Here is a 21,014-nt window from a genome sequence, read left to right as displayed (position 1 = left end):
ACCTGTCTTCCTGTCTGTCTGTCTTATGTCTGTCCTCTGTCTGTCTGTCTATTTTTTTTTAAAAGAGGTATAGTATAGCCCCAGCTAGCTTTGACGTTATGTCAGTCTTCCTCACTAGTCTTGAAACCGCAGTAGTTTTCATGACTCAGCCTTCCAAGTGTTGGAGTTACATATGCCATGGTATCCCTTTCTTAATATTAGGATTGAAACCCATGATTAGGATAGAATACTAGTTATCTGTCTTTTGTTAATTCACATTTAGTATTCTAGGCTTACTTTGTAAGGCATGCCACGTACATCAATCATAAATAAGAAATAGAATTTTTTAATGTATTCTGTCCCTTCTTCTACCTCCTTGTTTCTCATTTTCTTTGTTGGATATACTCATGCCCACTGCTGACCCCTACATCTGACTTGGGCCTATACATTATCCTTATCAGAGCTGTTGTTTCCACAGCCTTTGGTTGGTATGACTTGGAGTTGACTTTATCTGGATTCCTGATTCTTTTCAGATCACCATTCCCTCTCAAATTCCTCATTCTTTACATTATAGGGATCAACCCTAGTCCTTTCCTTCTTGTCTCTCTTCACCTTTCAATTGCCAGTTGTAACTGTCTGATCCAAATTTTTGCTTTTATTCTTTTCTCCCTGAATTTCTTTGCTTTGTCCTGTGGGCCCTTCTATGAGTTACACGCTCTATGAGATTCCCTTCCCAGGTGCTTCTGCCTGTGCATGCTTCTTTATCCCATCGACCAACACAAACATGACTCTAAAGCCTGATAGCTTTTCATACAGGTTGATATATTCAATTCTCAATCTACAAACCCTCTATACCATAAGATTACACCCAGTGGACAAAGATAAACTTCCCTTCCATATAAAAGACCTATAAAATCCTTAAAATGTTCATAGCTACTTATCACCAATTAAGTCCACCTGGATCCAGCTCATCCTTCTTGAGCTCCATCTTGACCTCCTTCTTTCTCTTCCTTTTTTGATTTCCTCCATTTTCTCTGCCTACCTGTCTCTCTCCAGTCATGTAATGCCTTAACATAAATCTACATTTTCTTTTAATTTAATCCACTGAGTTTTATTACCTTACTCTAAATCTTTTATTCAAACGAACTGTTTGTCACTCAGATTAAAAGGAACAACCAGTTACCTGAAGATTGTATTACACATTTTCACCAGTTAAGTTTGTTACCTAAGTAGGTTTATGACTAAAAACCATGTCTTAATGAATTGCTACATTCAAATGTACATACAATGTCAATACTAGTTTTCTGAATTTTATTATATGGTTGCCAGTTATTTTCTCTCTGAGCCTGAAATACGATTCCGTGATCCCCTGATTTTAATCTATGGAAAAATATTTATTACTACTGCAGGCCATTATAATGTTGCCTTTTTTGAGACTCAAGGATAGGACAACAGGAAAAAGTTGTGCATTGTTACAACACTTAGATGTGACAATATCCAGATTCATGTGGGAGTAGAGGCAGCCAGTGTCTGAAATCTTTTCCCAGGGGATGTTAGGCTAGGATGCTATGGTCTTCTCCTATTCAAGAGTTCCAGTATCTGAACACTACACATTACTATTTGAGTTTATCTACCTTAAAAAGATTGTGATGAAACAAATGGTAGTTAACATGGTCTGGAAGTCTCAAAAAAATACAGAAATGTGTTTCTTTAGAATCAGGTGTGTATTGAGGTAATGTACGTTCTAACTTTTAAAGTACAGGCCATAGTGTTCATGGTGAGGTCATCGTGGAAGCTTATAATACCGTGGGATATTCTTCCCATTTTACAGTGAGCTTTTGTTCAGACTTCATGAAAGAGAAGATATACTTTTCACATTTTACTCATATCCAAAATAATTCAGTGATACACACTGATGTATTTCATGATGTTGATACTTTATCCCAGTGCCTACTGCTAAAGTAGGAAATTATGATCATTCATGGTAGCCACTAGTTATTGTCCTTGTCTCTAGACCCAGGGATATAAGTTTAAAGTAATAACCCTGAGTGATTATGTTTTACAGAAGGTAATCACATGGTCTGTTTAAGTTCCTGGTGCCTGAGGATGGATTATACCCATATTCCATACTACACTAAATATTTGATTCCATGCTCCCATATCTGTAGAAATGTAGACAAGCTTCCTCTTAATTTGTTTTTAATGCCATTTTATGTGGTTAATCATAATCCATAATAAAGTTTCATTAATTAAAAAAAAAGGAACAACCAACTGTGACATGTCCATATATTGTTTTTCTGTGAAACCTTATTTCAGTAAACACTGTACGTAGGTTTAATTTCACATAACACTTGAAATAAGAGTCCACTAATATAAAGTAAATTAAAAGTAGAGCTGCATACATAGAATTTAGGGTAGGTTTGCTTTGAGTTATCTTATTTAGTCTCTTTATTGGTGAATTTTCACAACTTACTTGGTTCTTAGATCGCCTAATAATCTACCTATAATTTTATATATTATGTTGCATTAGTTTAAAGGCTTCACAATAAAATCTGCTGTAGTTACTTGTACTATTTATTTGAGCTATATTTTGATACTTTATTATCTAACTGAACTAAAATTTTTAAATTAACAACTTGTATAAAAGAGGAGATTCTGCAGCCATGTCTACTATTTTTAAAAAGCCTCAATCACCTCTCAGTCCTAGGCCCATTCAGCTCCCCGCCCAACCCCCAGACATACGTGTAGATGTCCATGTCTCTAGTAGGGTTAGAGAACAAAACTCCTGTTATTAGAATATGACATTTAAACACGTACTCTTCCCTCCCCAGTTTAAGGAACCACTGTTGACGTGAGCACATTGAGAAGGGCACTTTCACGGAAGGGTTTGTGGGATCTCCCCTAAGCCCCAGATGAACAAATATCTTTGTGGCACTTGCCTTTGGGAATCTCCTCTCTCACTGTCCTTTGTCTCTGGACTTTGCAGTGCTGACCTGATATCTAAGTAATTGCATGGGTGCAGTTACTTCTCTTGTCATATCATTTGATCTTCCTTTGTCTGCTGCTGCACATTTTGGAGCCACATTTGAGTTCTGGATCAGCTGCATGGTGAATAATTGGACGATGACAGTAATGCAGTTTTATTTTATAATTTATATTATTCTATGTGAACTGTGCATGAAGGAAAAGTGGCTCTACCTTCTCTTCAGTATTTAAAGTCTGGGGACCATTTTGATGTTTTTTACTTGATAAGCTGTAGGAATATGTATTGGCTGAACTGTTTTAGTTATTTAAATTTATAACAAGGTTAAAATATAGTTGAATGAAATTGCCTTCTAATCACAAGCTGATATATGTATTAAAGACTGAGATTAATTCCTAAGAGGATGACATTTTTCTTGAATTTTACATTAATTTTTGAAGGTAAATTTATTTTTGTCTCTAGTTTTATTTTCTTTATTTTTATATTCTCTCAAATCCACTTAGTCTCATGTGAAATTTTCTCCAATCTTCTACTTTAATGTTACTACCCATTCATTCTTCATTGTAAAAGCCAGAGATGCAAAACTCCACCCTATATTAATGTAATTTTACAGTTAAGATTTTATGTCACAGAAGTATAGACATTTAAAGTTACAGTTCCAAGAAGAATCTTATTTCAGTCACATTGTATAAATTGATATTAAAGCTGAAATGTATCATCATTACAATAATGCAAAATACTTCTACATGCATGAGGACACAGTTACAGTTGTTTAGGGAACCATAACTTTGCGTTTTCTGACTTTCTTGCACATATAGTTTCAGCCATAATTTTAAGTTAGTGCATTTTCTTCATTGACGCTAAGGTAATGTATTTGTTGCTATGTTATCTCACATACAAGTTTTTGTTGCCTTTATTTTTTTTCCCTTATGCATGTCTATAAAGTTGTGTTCAGATCAGCTATTTCTAGAAAGGAAAAATTCTGTACAAAAATAGTTTTTAGCTTTATGTATGGTGATATTCTCAGTGCAACCCCTTTCTATACACACACACACACTCACGCTCACACACTTACACTCACACACATGAACACAGCCTCACACACTTACGCTGCATTCTGGCACATTATAGAAGCAGGTATCATATCTTTACCTGCTGTTAAAAGTGTCGATGATACTGAATTATTTATTCTATCTTTTTCTACACTATCCAAAATCGTTTTGGGTACTTTTACACATTTTAGTCTCTTCCATATGGATACTTAATGGTGGCAGAGTGGCCAGATGCTCAGGTTTTGCAACAATCTTAATTTTGTTTTGTGAATTCTTGTGGAGAATCTCTCTTTGTTGCTGATTCCTATGGAGTGGTAAAGTATGAACATTTATTTGAAAGTATTTTTTCAAAGCAAAGATTTCGTATGAAAAAGTTACTACACTGTTCCACTGGAGTATATGAACTTTGGTGACTTACTAAAAGTGTACTTTATCACTTAAATACCTGGTGTCATATTTAAAAGGAGTAACAGTAGGACTATTTGTAAATTTTGGGATAAACAAATTCACATATTTTTTACCATTTAAAATATCTAAGGATTACTGTCCCATAGTGTTGCTATTTATTTATATGTCAGTTTCCAAAAAGCTAAGAGTCAATATAATAGCATATCAATATAGTTTATTGTTTTTCTTACTAACTACACATGTGTGTGTATGTGTGAGTGTGTATGTGTGTATATGTGTTTACATATGTGCATATGGTCATATATATGCTATATATAAATATGCTTATGCATGATAAATATTTTCTAAATTGGTAAAATGTAGACATGGGTTATCCAAGGTAATTTTTGTCCTTTATCTGGGTGACTTACACCCTCCTTGTTTTCCAACACTTTACTGTTAGTGCACAGTGAATTATCTTTCAGTGCCTATTTCAAGGGATTCTTTTGTATGCCAAGATTTGGATTCCCTTTTTTGCTTCTTTATTACATTCTACATATTTTCTTATACTTGGAGACTGTACATACAGATAGATAACTAAAAAGATAGTCCATTCAACTTAAGCAGAAAATCTTCATGTCTATAATCTGACATGCCTGAGATGTCCCATGGTTTGATTGTCAATAATATGATTCTTCGGTGGAGTCACCGAGAGATTGAAAAACGTGAAAGGTAGATATATATTTGTAAACTCTTAGTGCATAGTTTTACTCACATTTAAGTATAGTCTGTTCACATTTTGTGAGACAGAAATTAAGGAAAATATTTGTAAGCTGTTTCTTGACTGAGTAGAAGTTATTTTTCTCCCGTGTATAAACAATTTACATCTAGAGTTGGAGTTGTTTGTAAAGATGGAGTTAGGCAACCAGACTTAAAAATTTTTGTGTCTGCAATAGCCTGGCCTCACTTTTAGCTGGCAGGCTTTAAGCAGCCTACTACATTTTGTACTCAGTCACTTGGTATCAAAGTATTGAGTAGGGTATTGAATCATTTCTTGGTATGTTATATTTGATGACTTTAATATATACTGTGATGTAATTAATTAAAAAGAAACATGTTTCTGAAGTTACTATGTAATTTAGATTGTGTTCAATGACTTTGATGCTTACTTTCGGTTTTTCTGATACTATTTTGTAGTGTTTTATACATTTCACCCCCAGACCCATGTAACTATTAGTGAATTTACAGATAAAAGAGAAGTCTATCTGTTGTTTACATTAATAAACACTTTTGTTTTCTTACATCTCTTGAGTATCTACTATGTACAGTATACTTTGTGACTCTGACATTTGTAGTAATTGTCTAGTGATACCATTGGACTCAAAGTAATATGCAAAACAGAATCAGTAGTACTAGATTATTTTTGGGAGGTCCTTTTTCAAATGGTATACATAAATTTCAGAGAAGAGCTAGAAGAAATACCGTAGATTTAGCAAACTGAGACCGTAATAATAATCTAAAGAAAGTGATAATGTCCATGAATAGCAAAATAAAAAGTTACAAATTCAGTGATTAAAAAAAATGTAATAGAGTAAATAAAACATTCCAGAAAGTATGTTTGGGAGACAGACCAGCAAGCAGGAGTGATTTCTGTCCTCCTTAGCACCTGGGTTGGTTTCTCGCACTGTCTCCATGCATCTTACAATGGCCTATAAATCTAGCACCTAGGATCCCACACTGTTGTGTCCTCTGTGGCCATGTACACTCATGTGTTTGTATGTACATACAAAACAACAAAAACCCACTTTAAAACAAAAAGGCAGATATTCATACATAATCAAAATACATGAATTTAAGATCTATTATAGGATGACTCTTTAGATATTAACATAGTTTGTGCTGTATAGTTGTAGTAGAAATGACTCAGAAAAAAATAGAGCCACTGTATTGTTCTGTTTTTGCTTATTCCTGCACAACTGGAGCAATAGGGTAGTTAATGTGGATGGACATAGTTTTATTGTTGTTGTCTTAAGTATTTTAATTACCTCTGTGAACCAAATTCCAGGGTAAATGATGAAGTTTCTTGATAGCCGCTGTGTATCTTCCTTTCCCTTCCTCTCTATCTCAAACGTATATTACATGGAACTCTTATGTACACAGAATGATAGTGTTACTGTTCCTTAGATGTGTGTACATGTAGACAACCCCAGCAGTGTTGTGACAGGACTTGTTGACATTAATTTGCATCTCCAGTCTTCTGACTTTATAATGTTTAGAAGTCAACACCAGAGACTCTTGAGTGGAATGAACTAAGGGCAAAGACCATTCCAATGTAAAAATACCGTGTTGCTGGTAAAGAATAGTCATCAACCAAAGATGACTTGATTACAAGATGATTTGAATTACAAATATTTCACATATTAATTTAGTTCATGGAGCTAAAACATTATATGAAGTGTTCCCAGAGCACTTAGTAAGATATATGTTAATTGACTGGTTTCTTTAAAACCAACAATCGCAAATCCCTAAAGATGACAAAAATTATTATTATGTTATTATACATTCTTTATCTTTATACCAAGTTGACACCCAAGTTTCCCCATGAGTTGCTTTTCTTTGGATTGTGTCTTGAATACTTGATAGATTAGAATAAATCAGGAAATGATACCTGAAATGCCATTAGGAACTCTAAGAAAAAATAATGGGCTTAACAAAAGCTGGCATCAAATAACACTTACCAGAACTGTGCTGGGTTTGAAGTATAATGCGGTATGCATGTTTCCAAACATCCTCTTTAATGGCGGGAAGATGATCACATTGAACACTTTGACCAAAGAATCAATTAGGTTTTTTTCAGTGTCATTGGGGGAATTGGCCTATTACAAGATGATTGTTAAGAATTATTTAGAGAGTTTATCTGCTCTTGAGGAAACAAAAAAGATTTGAGGTGTTCAATATTAGGGGGACCATAAAATGCTAAAGTAAATAAGGACAGGTTTAATATGTCTTATCATAGAATATATATACTTGAATGGGAAGAAACAAGTAACATATACTATTAGAGAAACATGTAGAAAAGGCACTTAGTAAACCAAGTGTAACATTTGTAAACAGACATATTTGATGATTTAGGTCATTTGTTTAACTAAATCTTCAATTTTTTTCTGTTATATATTCTTCAATTATAATCTTGCATTTGCTTATATTCAGCATTTCTAAAGCTAGTATCTTTATTTCTGTACTGTTGCAACCTAATTTTTGTTTTTATCTTTGTGTTTCCTTATGTGACCACTGCCTATCGGGTTTTGCAAACTAGAAGCCTTCCCGCCATAGGTGGTTTTGCTTTTTAGTAACCCACCCAGGTACATGTCTTTTATCCATTCACAATGTGTGTCATTCTTTTATAGCTCAGTGCTTGCAATATTGAGTCATTTTGGTTAAACAATTATGATAGCAACTTATTTGTACTTGGACAAAATGGTAAGTATTATAATAAGTACAAATCCAGTTTATGCAATGATTGTAGTATGTCATGTTTTTGAACCATTGTCCAACTACTTTCTCTAGTCATGATGTTAATTTAAAAATATTAAGCATAAAACCTTCTGAAATCTTTCTCCTGAGATAAACTGCTTAGTGTAACTTATGTTCAAGTAGTAGCTGTCAGAAATTGTCTTGTACTTCTGGCTTTTGGTCTCACCTTATGGCCTATCCTGCCACAGTCTCACTAAGGTTGATAAAGTACATCTTATGAGGCTTTATTGCTCAGGTGGTACCTGAGGCAATCTGAGCATTGGTAGCTGAGGGTTAGCTCCAAATGCCATTCATTGTGTCATTTTCACCTTCTAAAACATTGGTAGTTTGAACGGAAGTTAAAAGTATCTGACTAGCTGCAGTCTTTTTCTGGACACTGTACTTATGGGGTTGTAGTTGTAGTTGTTGTTACTTACAGCTTTTGTTAACAGTGTGATTGTAAAGAACACTCAGTATTTTGTATCCTGACTTCTTAGCATTAATCTAAAAGGGTTGTCTGCATGTTCTCACCTATCCAAGTGTGGCCCCTTTTCATCTTTTGCTAGATATGTGGTAGGCAGCTCATCAGGGAGCCATTTCCTGCGAATGTAAATCTCTTAGTATTCCTTTTATGTGGGTTCCTCAAATGCTGTGTATAGGACTCCATGAGAGGCAATTTTCATCCTCCTGGGCTGTCTTGATCAACATTTCTGTTCTTCTCAGCTTGCCTCTATCACAGACTTTTAGTAAATGTAGAGAGAGCAAATAGTGTCTGGATTCATTTGTAAACATGGATAGATAGGCTTCAAAGTGTTTTCTACAGTCAACCTATTACCATCTTTATTTGGTTTATATAAAGGGTTTTATATATTTACTACCACCCATTATGAGTCAATAATAGAGAAAAGTTTTTTTTAATTATTGAATATTTTCTTTACTTACATTTCACATGTTATCCCCTTTCCTGTTTTTTTTCCTCTGGAATCCCCCTATCTCAGCCCCCCTCCCCCTGCCTCTATGAGAGTGTTCCACCACCCACCCACCCACCATTCCAACTCTTCATCCTGGCAGTCCTCTACACTGGCATTAGTCTAAAGATTATAGACTACTTTAACGGGCATTGAAAAAACATGCAAAGGAAAGAGACCGTATTATATAACTATATTACATGAATCAAAAAGAGTTTTGTCGAAACATGAACACATACACATCCTGCTTTTATCTTGAATTTCAGTAATTGGTTGTGCAAAGAAGTCAGGTTGTAGTGAAACTGTGGCAAAGTATTCCCCAGCTAGCCTTATCTAGGTTCCTTTTGTCCTCAGACCCTTTCTTCATTTTTCAATAAAATCCAACCCGTATTTTTCCTTTTTCTTTTCTTTTCCTGCCACTCAGAAACTGAGCTGAGCTAAGACCAATGCAGTCAGACTTTTATAGGTCTTCACAGTCACTTTTTTAAAGATGAGAACTGTATGAGACTGCTTCTGTATGGCACTGTATAGCAAGTATTTGTATGTTCCTGTAGAGATACATGTTTCTTGGGGTAGGAAGAGGAAGGAGGAGAGAAGAACGTAAAGGGTCCCCTTGGAGCATGTGTAGAACAGTAACTCTCATTTCTTTCCTAGGACCCTCTTTACAAGTTCAGTACTCAACCTGACTGAACTGGCTGCGCTTCGGCCTGATCTGGGAAAATTGAAAAAAATCTTGTACTTCCATGAAAACCAGTTGGTATATCCGGTCAAGAAATATCAAGAGAGAGATTTTCAATATGGATACAACCAAATTCTCTCATGGTAGGTATAGATTATGTAAAGTTGATTCTTTGCCATCTTTTATCCCTTTTTCTCAGCATAGATTTTTAGGTGTTGGGAACATATGTACACAGGTCAGAAGAAGGCTGTGTGTGCTTTCTATCACCTTCTCCCTCTTCTTTTGAAACAGTCCCTCCATAAATATCAGGCTTCTGCTTCTTTTTGCTCTGCTTGAAACCAGCAAGTCTCAGAGTCCTTTATATGTTTGTGCTCATAGGAATTGAGGTTTGTAGGTCGAAAGAATATCTAGTTTGCCACGTGGGTGCTTGGGTCCTCATGATTTTGAAGCAGTTTTGTTTATTGATGAGCTATTTTTCCAGTCTATTGTCATTTTCTTTTTAGATGGTTGATTTGTAAATCTGGAGATCATTGTAAATTTAGGAGCATATTAAGACAGGCTTAAAAATTCTTTCCATAATATTATGTGTTTCTGGAAGATTTATATCATTGTTGTTCTTTTTAAACATAATATTTTTATTGATTGAGAATTTCATCCAATGTACCATGATCACCTTTACATCCTATTCTTCTCAGCTCTACCCCTTACCCTGTGCCTGTCCCCCCAAAAGATCACACATAAACAAACAAACAAACGAACAAACTTGTGGAGAGCTACATTTTAGCATCCTTATCACATTTTTCCCAACATAATATTTTTTATTGATTCTTTGGAGATTTCATGTCTTATACCCCTATCATATTTACTTCCCAGCCCTTTCCTGTTCACTCCCTCTACCTTTTTTCTCCCTCCCAAATTCTAATTTACGTTATTTGTACTCTCCTGGTAGCTTGATCAAATTCTCAGTGTCCTACCCCTGAATAGAGCTGGGTCCTTTCCTGTCTATACCCCTGCTGGAAGCCATTTATTATGGAGAGTGATATTTTACTGCATTCTATCATAATGTGTAAGAGTTCTCTCTATGACGACTTCCTGTTAAGCATGTTACTATTTTATAGTGGAAGAGGGTTTGGACATAGAGTTTTTCATAGATGTATTCTGTCTCTTTTTCTCAACTGTGCAGTCTTTGGTAGCGCTTCCAAAGTAGTGTACTTAACACTATAAGTTCTGCGGGAGGAGCATAATTTTAACATGGTTTCTGGCATTAGGACAGACTACAAATAGGACACTTCGTTACAGCAGGGTCATGGACCCAGACAAGGCCCCTGATACAGGTGGAATCATGAAACACTGAAATAGGTTCAGACCACAGCATAGACCATGGCTAACTACCCAGGTTTTGGTGGCAACATGGGCCATAGACATCAACACAAACACAGATGCAGTAAGACCATGGACCTGGACATCACCATAGACTTAGGTGGCGGTGCATACCACTCAGATCAGTGTTGGACCCAGCACCAGCATGGCCCTTCAATCAACATGGCTTCAGGGTGCAGCACAGACCTCAGTCATTTGTGTAGCCTTTGGTGGTAGTATGGGCCATGGATATCAACAGAGCCCCAGCCACAGTAAGACCATGGCCCCAGGTAATAGCACAAGCACCTACATTGACATGGCTCCTGTCTGCAGCCTTGCCCATGGACAGCAACATGGCTTCAGGCTATGACACAGCCCGTGGACATCCGTATAGCCTTCAATGATAATTGCAGGACACAGACATCAGCACTGACATGACCTTCTCTCAGGTGTCAGCACAGGCCCCTCACATCAGTGTGGTATGAGTGGGTGGTCGCATAGACATTAGACATCAACATGTATTCATGCCATGGTGCAAACCATGAACATTCACATGTCTATAGTTAATGGCATGGTTCTTGGACATCAACTCGGACCCTGGCAATATCAGGGCCACCCTCACCAGTATCACAGGATACAGTGGTCTTTTGAGGAATTCCAATCTACAAAGTTCCTTGTCTTAACCCTCTATCATTGCCTAAGGCTGGACTAACCCCTGTAGCCAGGCAGCCAGGGAGTTCCTTGGGAGCTGAGTGTGCATCTGCTCAAGAAATAGGGTTCTCCACACAATCCTGTTGACCCACTGGGCAATGGCCTGACCCACCATAGGCCTCAGCCTTCTTCATGCCAATCCCTATTATTGTGTCACCTGCCCCTCTACACAGCACATGGGCTGCTTGGCTGCACCATCACTCCCATCTCTCTATTTCCAGTTCCTTGCTCTCGGTTAACTGGGGAAGGGAGAGACATTTTTAGCCCCCTCACCCCGATTTTGAAGAGTCCTCATCGATGGTTTCCTGTCTAGGCTGTTAAATTTTTGAGGGGATTGTCAAAGAAGCCTTCTATGTCTCACTTCCTTAACTCTGAATCTGCTTACAGTTAAGTGAGTCAGACTGCTGCAGAAGTTTTTTTCCCTTTACAGTCAGCAGAAGGACAGACATGAACTTCCACATGGTATCTGGTGACAGCACAGACTATGGACATCTTCCTGGCCCCAGGAGTCACTGTGTGCACAGAACTCAGCATGCTCTCCAGTGTCTGTATGAGCAGGGACACCACAGTGCATTCAGACCACAGCACACGCCATGGATATCCAAATGGACTTCTATGGAAACATGGCCACAAACATCAACACGTGCTGCTATTCTTTTTATGAAAAAAATATCTATCCACAAACCAATCATCTAATTGTATGTTGGACCAGTCTTTTTACTGTTTTATATAATACTCAAAAACAGCTGATAGTAATCTTTAACCCCTAATTCCTTAACTTATTTAAGTAATAAAAGAGCCAATAAGTTATCAGGTACTTTTAGTGTATTGAGCTAAAATTTAGTAGAGAAATAAAAATCTAATAGGTTAAGTGATCTTACAATTCCTGCATTTTGGTTGTTTGCTTTTATTTTTTGTTTGCTTATTTTGTTGCTTCTGTGACAACTGTAGAAAATTGAATGTGAATGTTCCAGTGTCTCTCATCTCTTCTCTCTGGACCATCTGAAATGCCATCCTGGAAATACTTATCTCAAAGGTTGACTCCTTGTCTACTGTTACTCCAATACAGTGCTTCCCCTGATGCTTATTGAAAGAAGTCTGTAACAACCCCACACCAGCTTCCTTGCAAAATTCCATTTCATCACTGCATCGGTCACATGAAATCAATTTAGAGGTGACTGTATACCTTACACACCTTCATTAATAGCTATTAGCTGCAGAGAGTCATGGGTTTGAAGAGACCTTGCTAGTCTGTGTGTTCCTTAGTTCAGCCGACATAGAAAAACAGCTACATGGTACTAATTTTGTTCTGAGTGTTTTGTAAACGTTTTCGTAGAGTCCTTTTTACAAGGTGCTTCAGTTGTTAGGGAACAGGGCTATCAAAACGGTAGAAGTGCTGCAGTCAAATGTCTCATAAAAAGCACCCATTTTAACTCATAATAAAATTAAAATGCTTCATTTTATCTTTAAGTGGCAACTGGAAAGTATGTTTTACAAATGAGAATGAGAGGCTGGAGAGATGGCTCAGTGACTGGAAACACTGCTCTCCCAGAGGACCCAGGTTCAGTTTCCATCATTCACATGGCAGCTCACACCTGTCTGTAACTCCAGTTCCAGTGCTCCGACCACCTTACAGGGACATACATGTAGGCAAAACACTGATGGACATTCAGTAAAAATACATTATGTATTTAAAAATATTAAGATTAACTTGCCTTGTAGTATATCAATATGTAAAACATTGGTCTTGTTTTTGTGGTTATTGAATTAGTACCATATTCTCTTTCAGATACTATGTTTTTATTACCTTGAGAAACCATGAGGGAGGAATTAAGTATTTTTCCCTTTACGGGTGGCCTTAAACTTAAAGGAAGTTACACACCCACTGATATCAGAAGGAAATATGTGAAAAATAAATTTCTGTAGTACAATATGAATCCTTAACAGCATAGACTAAATGCTTTAGATTAAGAGTGGTTGGGTTGTATGTCTGTTGTGGACTTTCTGCCTCTCTTCTCCTTTACAGATATTTTCTAAGGATAGAGACCTAAAAATTTTATATGATTTTTCAGCATTTTTCCTTTCAGGAGGATAAGCTGATAGACAAGTGTGCAGAGAAATGACTGCACTACATCATCATTTGGCTTTGTATAGAAAAAAATATATCTCAGTTGTCCAGAGAAGAAATAAGCAATCCTGCTCCAGGTTTTCTGAGAAGTATGGCTTCTCCTTCCAATGCTTCTTCCATCTTCCTGCTGACCTCTGTGTTCCTTGGCACTGACAGAGCTCTTTCTGGACTGTGTGGCAGTTAAGGATTTTAAAGATGACTGACGTAAGCCATCACCTTAAACAGAGGTTTCACTAAGTCTGACTTAGGAACACATGCTATAAGTATATATTATGACCCATTGCTCATGATTGAAATGTATGACATATGGTGCAAACAGACCTTCTGTCACATTCCTCCACTTTTAGTATATTATTGTATTTGCTTCCTTCATCACTTTTCTTTGTGTCAGCACATTCATTGACACTGCTTTGTAGGATCTATGTTGTTGTTGCCTCTGTTCCCCAAATGTTCTCAAGGTAGGGGCTGAAGAAATAATCCAAGCAAAGGCAGTTTCTTGCACAAGAATGGCAAGTCAGTGGGCCTTCTGATGGGCTTTGTTCTGTTGTCTACTACTAATAGCAAACCTTCCTTCCTTAGTAAATATGCTGTAAACTAATCCATGGATTGGCTGTGGCATTCATGTTTATCTATGATATAATGCTACTTGTTATAATAAATTTTTATAATTAATGTATGTGCGTGTTTTTTCAGTCTTATTGATGTATTAATGTTAGGGTGAAATAAACATATCTGTCTTTTAATGTCTTCCTTCTTATGGACTTTGGTTGCTGTGATAAATAGCATGACCAAAAGCAATTTAGGGTGGGAAGGGTTTATTTTCTTTTATAAGTCACAGTAATTGAATTTAGTGAATTCAGAAAGACCTCTAACAGCAGAGACTGAAGGAAATGCCATCTAGAGACTGTCCTACCTGGGGATCCAGCCTAGACAATATTGCTGATGCCAAGAAGTTCATGCTGACAGGAGCCTGATATAGCTGTACTGAGGCAGATGCTTGCAGCCAACCATAGAACTGTGAATGGGGTCCTTAATGGAGAGTTAGAGAAAGAATTGAAGTAGTCAAGAGGCAGGTAGGCAGGAGGGAGTAGGTGGGTGGTTGAATACCCTCATAGAAGCGAGGGTGGGGGAAGAATGGGATTGGAGATATGGAGGGGAATATGGGAAAGGGGATAACATTAGAAATGTAAATGAAATATATCCAATAGAATTAGTAAAAAAAAAAAGTTTGGACTGGAAAGAAAAAGAAAGAAAGAAAGAAAGAAAGAAAAGAAAGAAAGAAAGAAAGAAAGAAAGAAGAACCTGAGAAGCACTGGCTTCCTCCCAAGCTCCATTTTAGACACACCAGACCCACCTGCTTAGGGATGGCACCACCCATAGTGGGCTTCACTCTCCTAAGCTCAATTAGTAATCAAAAATATGACACACAAGCAATGTGCATGGCCAGTCTGTTGGAAGCAGTTCTTCAGTTCATATTTCCTGTTTGTAGGTATGTCACGTTGACATGTACTTGTACTGAGACAAGTCGTCAGAAACATTTTCAAGGATCTTATTAAATCATTTTTTTTCATATTTGAGGTTTAGTTAGCCTACGCACTGCTACCATTGGTGTTGAAGACTGTAATAGACACATTTTCTTTCAATAATATATTTCATATTTAAAAAATATTGAAGAGAGACAATTGATTTGTCTAAATTATCAATACTACATTTCTTTTGTTTATTTCTAAAGATCAATAGTTGTAGTCATTTATACTTTTTACATAATAAATCCTAATAATGTGGGTATCTAGATCTGTTGCCCTATTCTTTTTTACTTTTGTGACTGCCCTAATCAGCGTGAATGTGAAATAAATTACTATTGCCCTATGCAGTACTAAAACTGAAAACCATAAATTTCTTCAAGCAAAGGCTAAAACACAAAATGGACATTAACTAAATAATATTAAGGGTATCATGACCCCATAGGAAAAGCCTCAGTGATCTTCCTTAGAGTCAGTGAGGAAGCCTTAGCCCTTCTGTCTTCTGTAATGGAGTGCACAGGCCTGGCTGGGCTAGCTGTGCTTGGTACTGATAATGTTGGAAGTTTATGGCATTTGAGGGAAAAGTCATTAGTTTCAAGTGTTTTGTGATTTTATTCAGTTACCTAATTTCTCTCTGGCCTGTCTTATTTAAACCAATAATCTAACCTTTTATGCTTGAATACCAAGAACTAACATTTCTGGTAGTTGCAACTTCATATATACTAATGTTAATTGTTCTTTGCCAACCTCAAGTACAGCATAAACTCTAGGCAGAGGTTTTGGGATTACCAAATAATTTGTAATGAATTTGCAATTGTCTTTTCTCTTTACAGTTTGGTGGCTGATGTTGTGGTATTCAATTCCAATTTTAATATGGAATCATTTCTTACTTCTATTGGAAAATTTCTGAAGCTGATTCCTGATCACAGGCCTAAGGATCTGGAAAGCATTATCAGACCCAAGTGTCAAGTTATTTACTTTCCCATCAGATTTCCTGATGTGAGCAGGTCAGTGTACTTGACTATGTTTTTCATATTTTATCATAAATCAAATATGTAGCAATTGATATTCTTTTTGCCAGCTTTGAATTTTCAGTATAATTAATTAGATAATTGAATTTTCTTCATAATGTGATTTACAAAAATTTTTGACAGTCATGTATCCACCCTATCAGTGAGTTATTACTCCAGATACTGAATTACTTCTTTCTTTATTTTTAGTTATTTACCAAAAACTATGGAACTTTGGATTGTAGCACTTATTGTCTTGTTTCTTTTTTGTTTGATTGTTATGTTGTGGAAGTAAATGTGAAGCATATTTCTTCAGCTTTGTTTTCAGCGTAGGTCCGGTCTTCATGCTCCTTTTGGTCTGCCCTCTGACTGTTCCTCACCCTCTGCCTTCTCCTTCCCATCCCCCCACCCCCAACATAGTCTCCACTGAGCATGTTCCCAGCTCACTCCCACACCAACAAACCTCCCCACTCCCTGGGGCCTCAAGTCTCTTGAGGGTTTGATGCATCTTCGTTCACTGGGGCCAGACCAGGCAGTCCTCTGCTGTACATGTGTGGAGAGCCCCAGATCAGCTGGTCCATGCTGCCTGGTTGGTGACTAAGTGTCTGAGCAATCTTGGGGATTCAGGTTGGTTGAGACTGCTGGTCTTCCTATATGGTTGTCCTTTTCTTCAGCTTCTTCCAGCTTTTCCCTACTTCAACCACAGGGTCAGCAGCTTCTGATCATTGGTTGGGTGTAAATATCTGCAACTGACTCTTTTAGCTGCTTGTTGTGTCTTTCTGAGCGGCCATGCTAGGCTCCTGTCTGTTAGCACTATAGCCTCAGTAATAGTGACAGGCCTTGGAGCCCCTCTTGAGCTGGATCCCAATTCGGGCCTATCATAGGACTTCCTTTTCCTTAGGCTCTTCTCCAATTTTGTCCTTGCAATTCTTTCAGACAGGAACAGTTTTGGGTTAGAGATTTGACTGTGGGATGGCAACCCCATCCCTCCACCTGATGCCCTGTGTTTCTGCTGGAGGTGGGCTCTACATTTTAATGCATGACAGTAACTCCTTTAAGTAAATCAGTGTTACATCTAATTTTTTGGGTGGTTTTAGTTTACCATTCAAGTTTCTTAGGCTTCTCCATTTTCACAGTTTGTGTTAGCAATGACCTAAGCCTTATACACTGAACTGCAGGAGTTCTAACAGATTTGCTTTCCGATACTGACACTTTTTACAACCCTTGTTATGGGACTCATCTGGAATTGGTGATTGATATTTCAAAAGGAATGTTCTGAAAAAAATTTTTCACTTTCAGTTAAACTTAGAAAAATTATATTTACTACCACTAAGAGTATTTCTACTTAGTGATCAGACAGTTTTCTTTACTGAGACTTGGTATATCTCAGAGTCCTGCTGTTCTGTAATCGTGTTTATAAAAGGCATTTAGGACTTGCTCAGTCTCTATTACTCGTTATGCATGTCATTGGTGCTGAGCATTTAGCGTTGGATAGCCACTTGTATTTTATCTTGGGAAAGACTGTTGTACTGTCAGTATTCCTTAGTCACCTGCGGCTCTTTGTGTAGTGTTGAGGCCTCAAGCACTTTCACGCATTCACCTTGTTTTGTCTCTTGCTATCCTTGGTCACTCCCACTTAGGCAGTACACATATATGTAAGTGATAATAGTACATGAAATAGAGGTCATAATTTGAAAGGAAGCCATAGTGGTTATGGGACAGTTTGAAAAGAGGAAAGAGAAGGCAGGAAAGATGTGACCATATTATAGTCTCAAAGAAAGAGAAACAACTTTAACAAGAGAAAAGCTCTCTCTCAATATCCATAGTAGGTCTCTACACTCCTCACTTGACCCAGATTTTGCTGTAAAATGATACTACTCACCTACTTTTAAATTTTATTTTTAAAAATGTTTTATGTACATCCCCTCTACTTTTTTCAGATCCTTCTTGAACTTCATGTTCTTTCTCCCTCTGTCTCACTTTCTCAATGAAAATAAAAATGAAAATCAAACAAAGAGCAACTAGACTAAATAAATAATAGATAGTTTAGACAAAACAAAAGCATGCAAACATGACGAGTCTGTGGAGTATTCAATTCCCTTGCATTGGAAAAGATGGATTTTCTCTTTCCCAGCAGTTACCAATTGGAAATAGCTTACTTCTTGGTAAGGAGTGGACTTTGTGTCCACCCTCATTCTCCATGCTAGGATTTCAGTCTGGTTTGAACCTGTGTGCGGTCATAATCTCTAGAGTCCATGTGTAGATCAGCTGTGTTGTGTCTGCAAGGTGCTGTTTGCTTGAAGTCATCCACTACCTCTGATTGTTTGTCTATTTTTCTTCAGAGATCTCCGAGTCTTGAGTGCAAGGGCTTGATAAAGACATTCTGTTTAGGGTTGAGTGCTTCCAAGCCTCTCACTCTGCACATTGTTTAGTTGTGAGTCTAGTCTCTGTGTTTATTGCCATCTACTGTAAGAAGTAGAATCTGATGAGGGCTGGTGATGTACTGCTCAGTGGGTGTCATTTTATTACTGTGTTCTTCTACAGGACAATGTGGTTTTACGTTAGGGCTCATGGCCTTCCTAGTGTCAGATTCTCGACCCCCTATGTTCAATAAATACTTGTTGATGACCACTGAAATATTGTGCCACTGCTGTACCAGTATTGCACCTGTGCATGCACAAGAAGGTGGTAAGGTGGGTGGGGGTGGGGTGGGGAGATGGTCTCCCCCTTTAGCCAATAATCCAACAAGGTATAACTCATTTCCACTACTGGGGATTTTGCTTGGTGGCATCTGATGGATCATAAACTGGGGGCATTGTCTTCCCCTTTATATGGTGACTCCATTTATATTTCTTCCACATAAGTGTAGATTTTATTTAGGTAGCTTCTTCCTTGGTACTTTTTCATATGGCTTTTTAAATAGCCTTAAGGTTAGTTGTCCCTCCTCATATCCCCCCTCTTTGCCCTGTCCTCTCACCCCCTGCCCCATTTACTTTCCTATCCTAATTTCCCCTTTATTGTAGTCCATTCTATTCTCACCATCCTTGGAAATTCTCTTATCTCCTTGGATCCTCAATTGGTACCTAAGTTCTTGTTATTCAGATTGTGCCACACATTACATCTATGTAAAAGAAAATATATATTTGTCTCTTTTAGTCTGAGCTTTAGTAGCTCACTCAGGATGAATTTTCTGGCTCTATTTCCTTTCAAATTTTACAATTTCAATTTTTTACTTCTAAATAATAACTCATTCTGTAAATGTACCACATTTTTATTTTCATTCATCAGTAGATGGATATTTAAGCTCTTCCCAATTTCTGACTATTATGAATAGAGCAGAACCAAACATGGGCAAGCAAGTGTTCAATTAAGATGTAGAGTTAATCATGTATTTCCATAATTGTATAGCTGTCTACGTATCTTTCACACTTGTTTATATATTGGCTATACCAGTTTGCACTTCCACTCACAGTGAATTAAGGTTCCCTTTCCTGTACCCTTGCTGGCATATGTTGACATTTACATTATTGATCGTGCCCATTCCAGCTAGGGTGAAATGAAACCTCAAATGACAATGGATTTACACTTCCCTGAGAGATAAGCAAAGGATTTTGAACATTCTTATAAGTGTTTCTCAGCCATTTGTCTTTCATTTTTTGAGAACTTTATCATCAGTTTTATCCTCCATTCTAAAATTGAGGAATTTGTTTTCTTGATGATCATTTTCATTGGTTCTTTATATATTCTACTACTAATGCTCTGTCAGGTGTACAGACAGTAAAGACTTTTATTTTGCTCTGTGGGCTGCCTTCTTGTTTGAAAGATTATGTCCTTTGCCTTACATAATTGTCGCTTTGGGGAGTTTCACTTTTAATTGTCAGTGTTCATGGCTATGCTATTAGTGTGTTCTTCTGCCCTTTCCAATGCCAATGAGTTTAATCTGTTTCCTCTCTTAAGTTCAGGTTTTCTGTTCTTATACTTAGATACCCGATTCATTTAGAGTTCAATTATGTACGTGGTAATAGATTATGAACTGATTTCAGCCTTCTACAAGCACTACCTAGTTTGAGCAGCACCATTTGTTTAAAATGCTGTCTTTTTATCCACATTGTATTTTTGGCTACTGTGTAAAAAAAGCAGGTGTCTGTAGGTATGTGAAATTACATCTGAGTCTATATTTTTATCCTATTTTTTGTTTATATATAAATACCGTGCTGGGTTTTTCTTGTTGTGTCTTAGTTTTAAATAACTACACCTCTGTAATACAACTTAAAGTCTGGAATGGTGATACCTCAAGCAATTTTTTTTATATTAAGGATTGCTTTACTAATCCTGGGAATTTTGTTTGCATATGATCTTTAAGATATTATTTTCAAGGAAAAATTGTATTGTAAGTTTTATGGAGATTCCATAGTATCTGTAGATTGTTTTCGGTAAGATAGCATTTGCTCCTAAGTGTAGAACAACAGAGCAGGTCACATCTGAGGGGGAGTACATGCCTGGCAGTCTGCTACACTTCATAATGTTAATTCTGCTGATACTTGAGGATGGTAAATCTTTGTATTTTTCTTTTAAATTTTTGTGCTTATTTCTGATTGATTTCATCCTTGAGTCTGATTATTTCTTCCTTTCTATTTTTCTAAGATATTATTATTATAGAGCTTTCTATCCTGATATTTAATTATTAATATGAGATCTTGCCAGTTTCATTATCATAGGCAT

The 21,014-nt window shown here is 37.0% G+C and overlaps 1 protein-coding gene across 4 annotated transcripts in view; it reads left to right on the top strand.

The window, feature by feature from the left end:
- Positions 1 to 21,014, top strand: part of GTDC1 (glycosyltransferase like domain containing 1) — a 335,697-nt gene that overhangs the window by 156,002 nt on the left and 158,681 nt on the right. For all 4 annotated transcript variants that reach the window (XM_080928239.1, XM_080928237.1, XM_080928236.1 and 1 more), the window contains 2 exons: positions 9,537 to 9,704; positions 16,116 to 16,289. In XM_080928239.1, the coding sequence (XP_080784365.1) occupies positions 16,156 to 16,289 (134 nt within the window). In that variant the 5' untranslated portion in view covers positions 9,537 to 9,704; positions 16,116 to 16,155. The remainder of the gene's footprint in view (positions 1 to 9,536; positions 9,705 to 16,115; positions 16,290 to 21,014) is intronic.

The sequence above is a fragment of the Micromys minutus genome (genome assembly GCF_963924665.1).
Source record: "Micromys minutus genome assembly, chromosome: 13".
NCBI lineage: Eukaryota > Metazoa > Chordata > Mammalia > Rodentia > Muridae > Micromys > Micromys minutus.
This window is presented reverse-complemented; position numbering and strand designations above follow the sequence as displayed.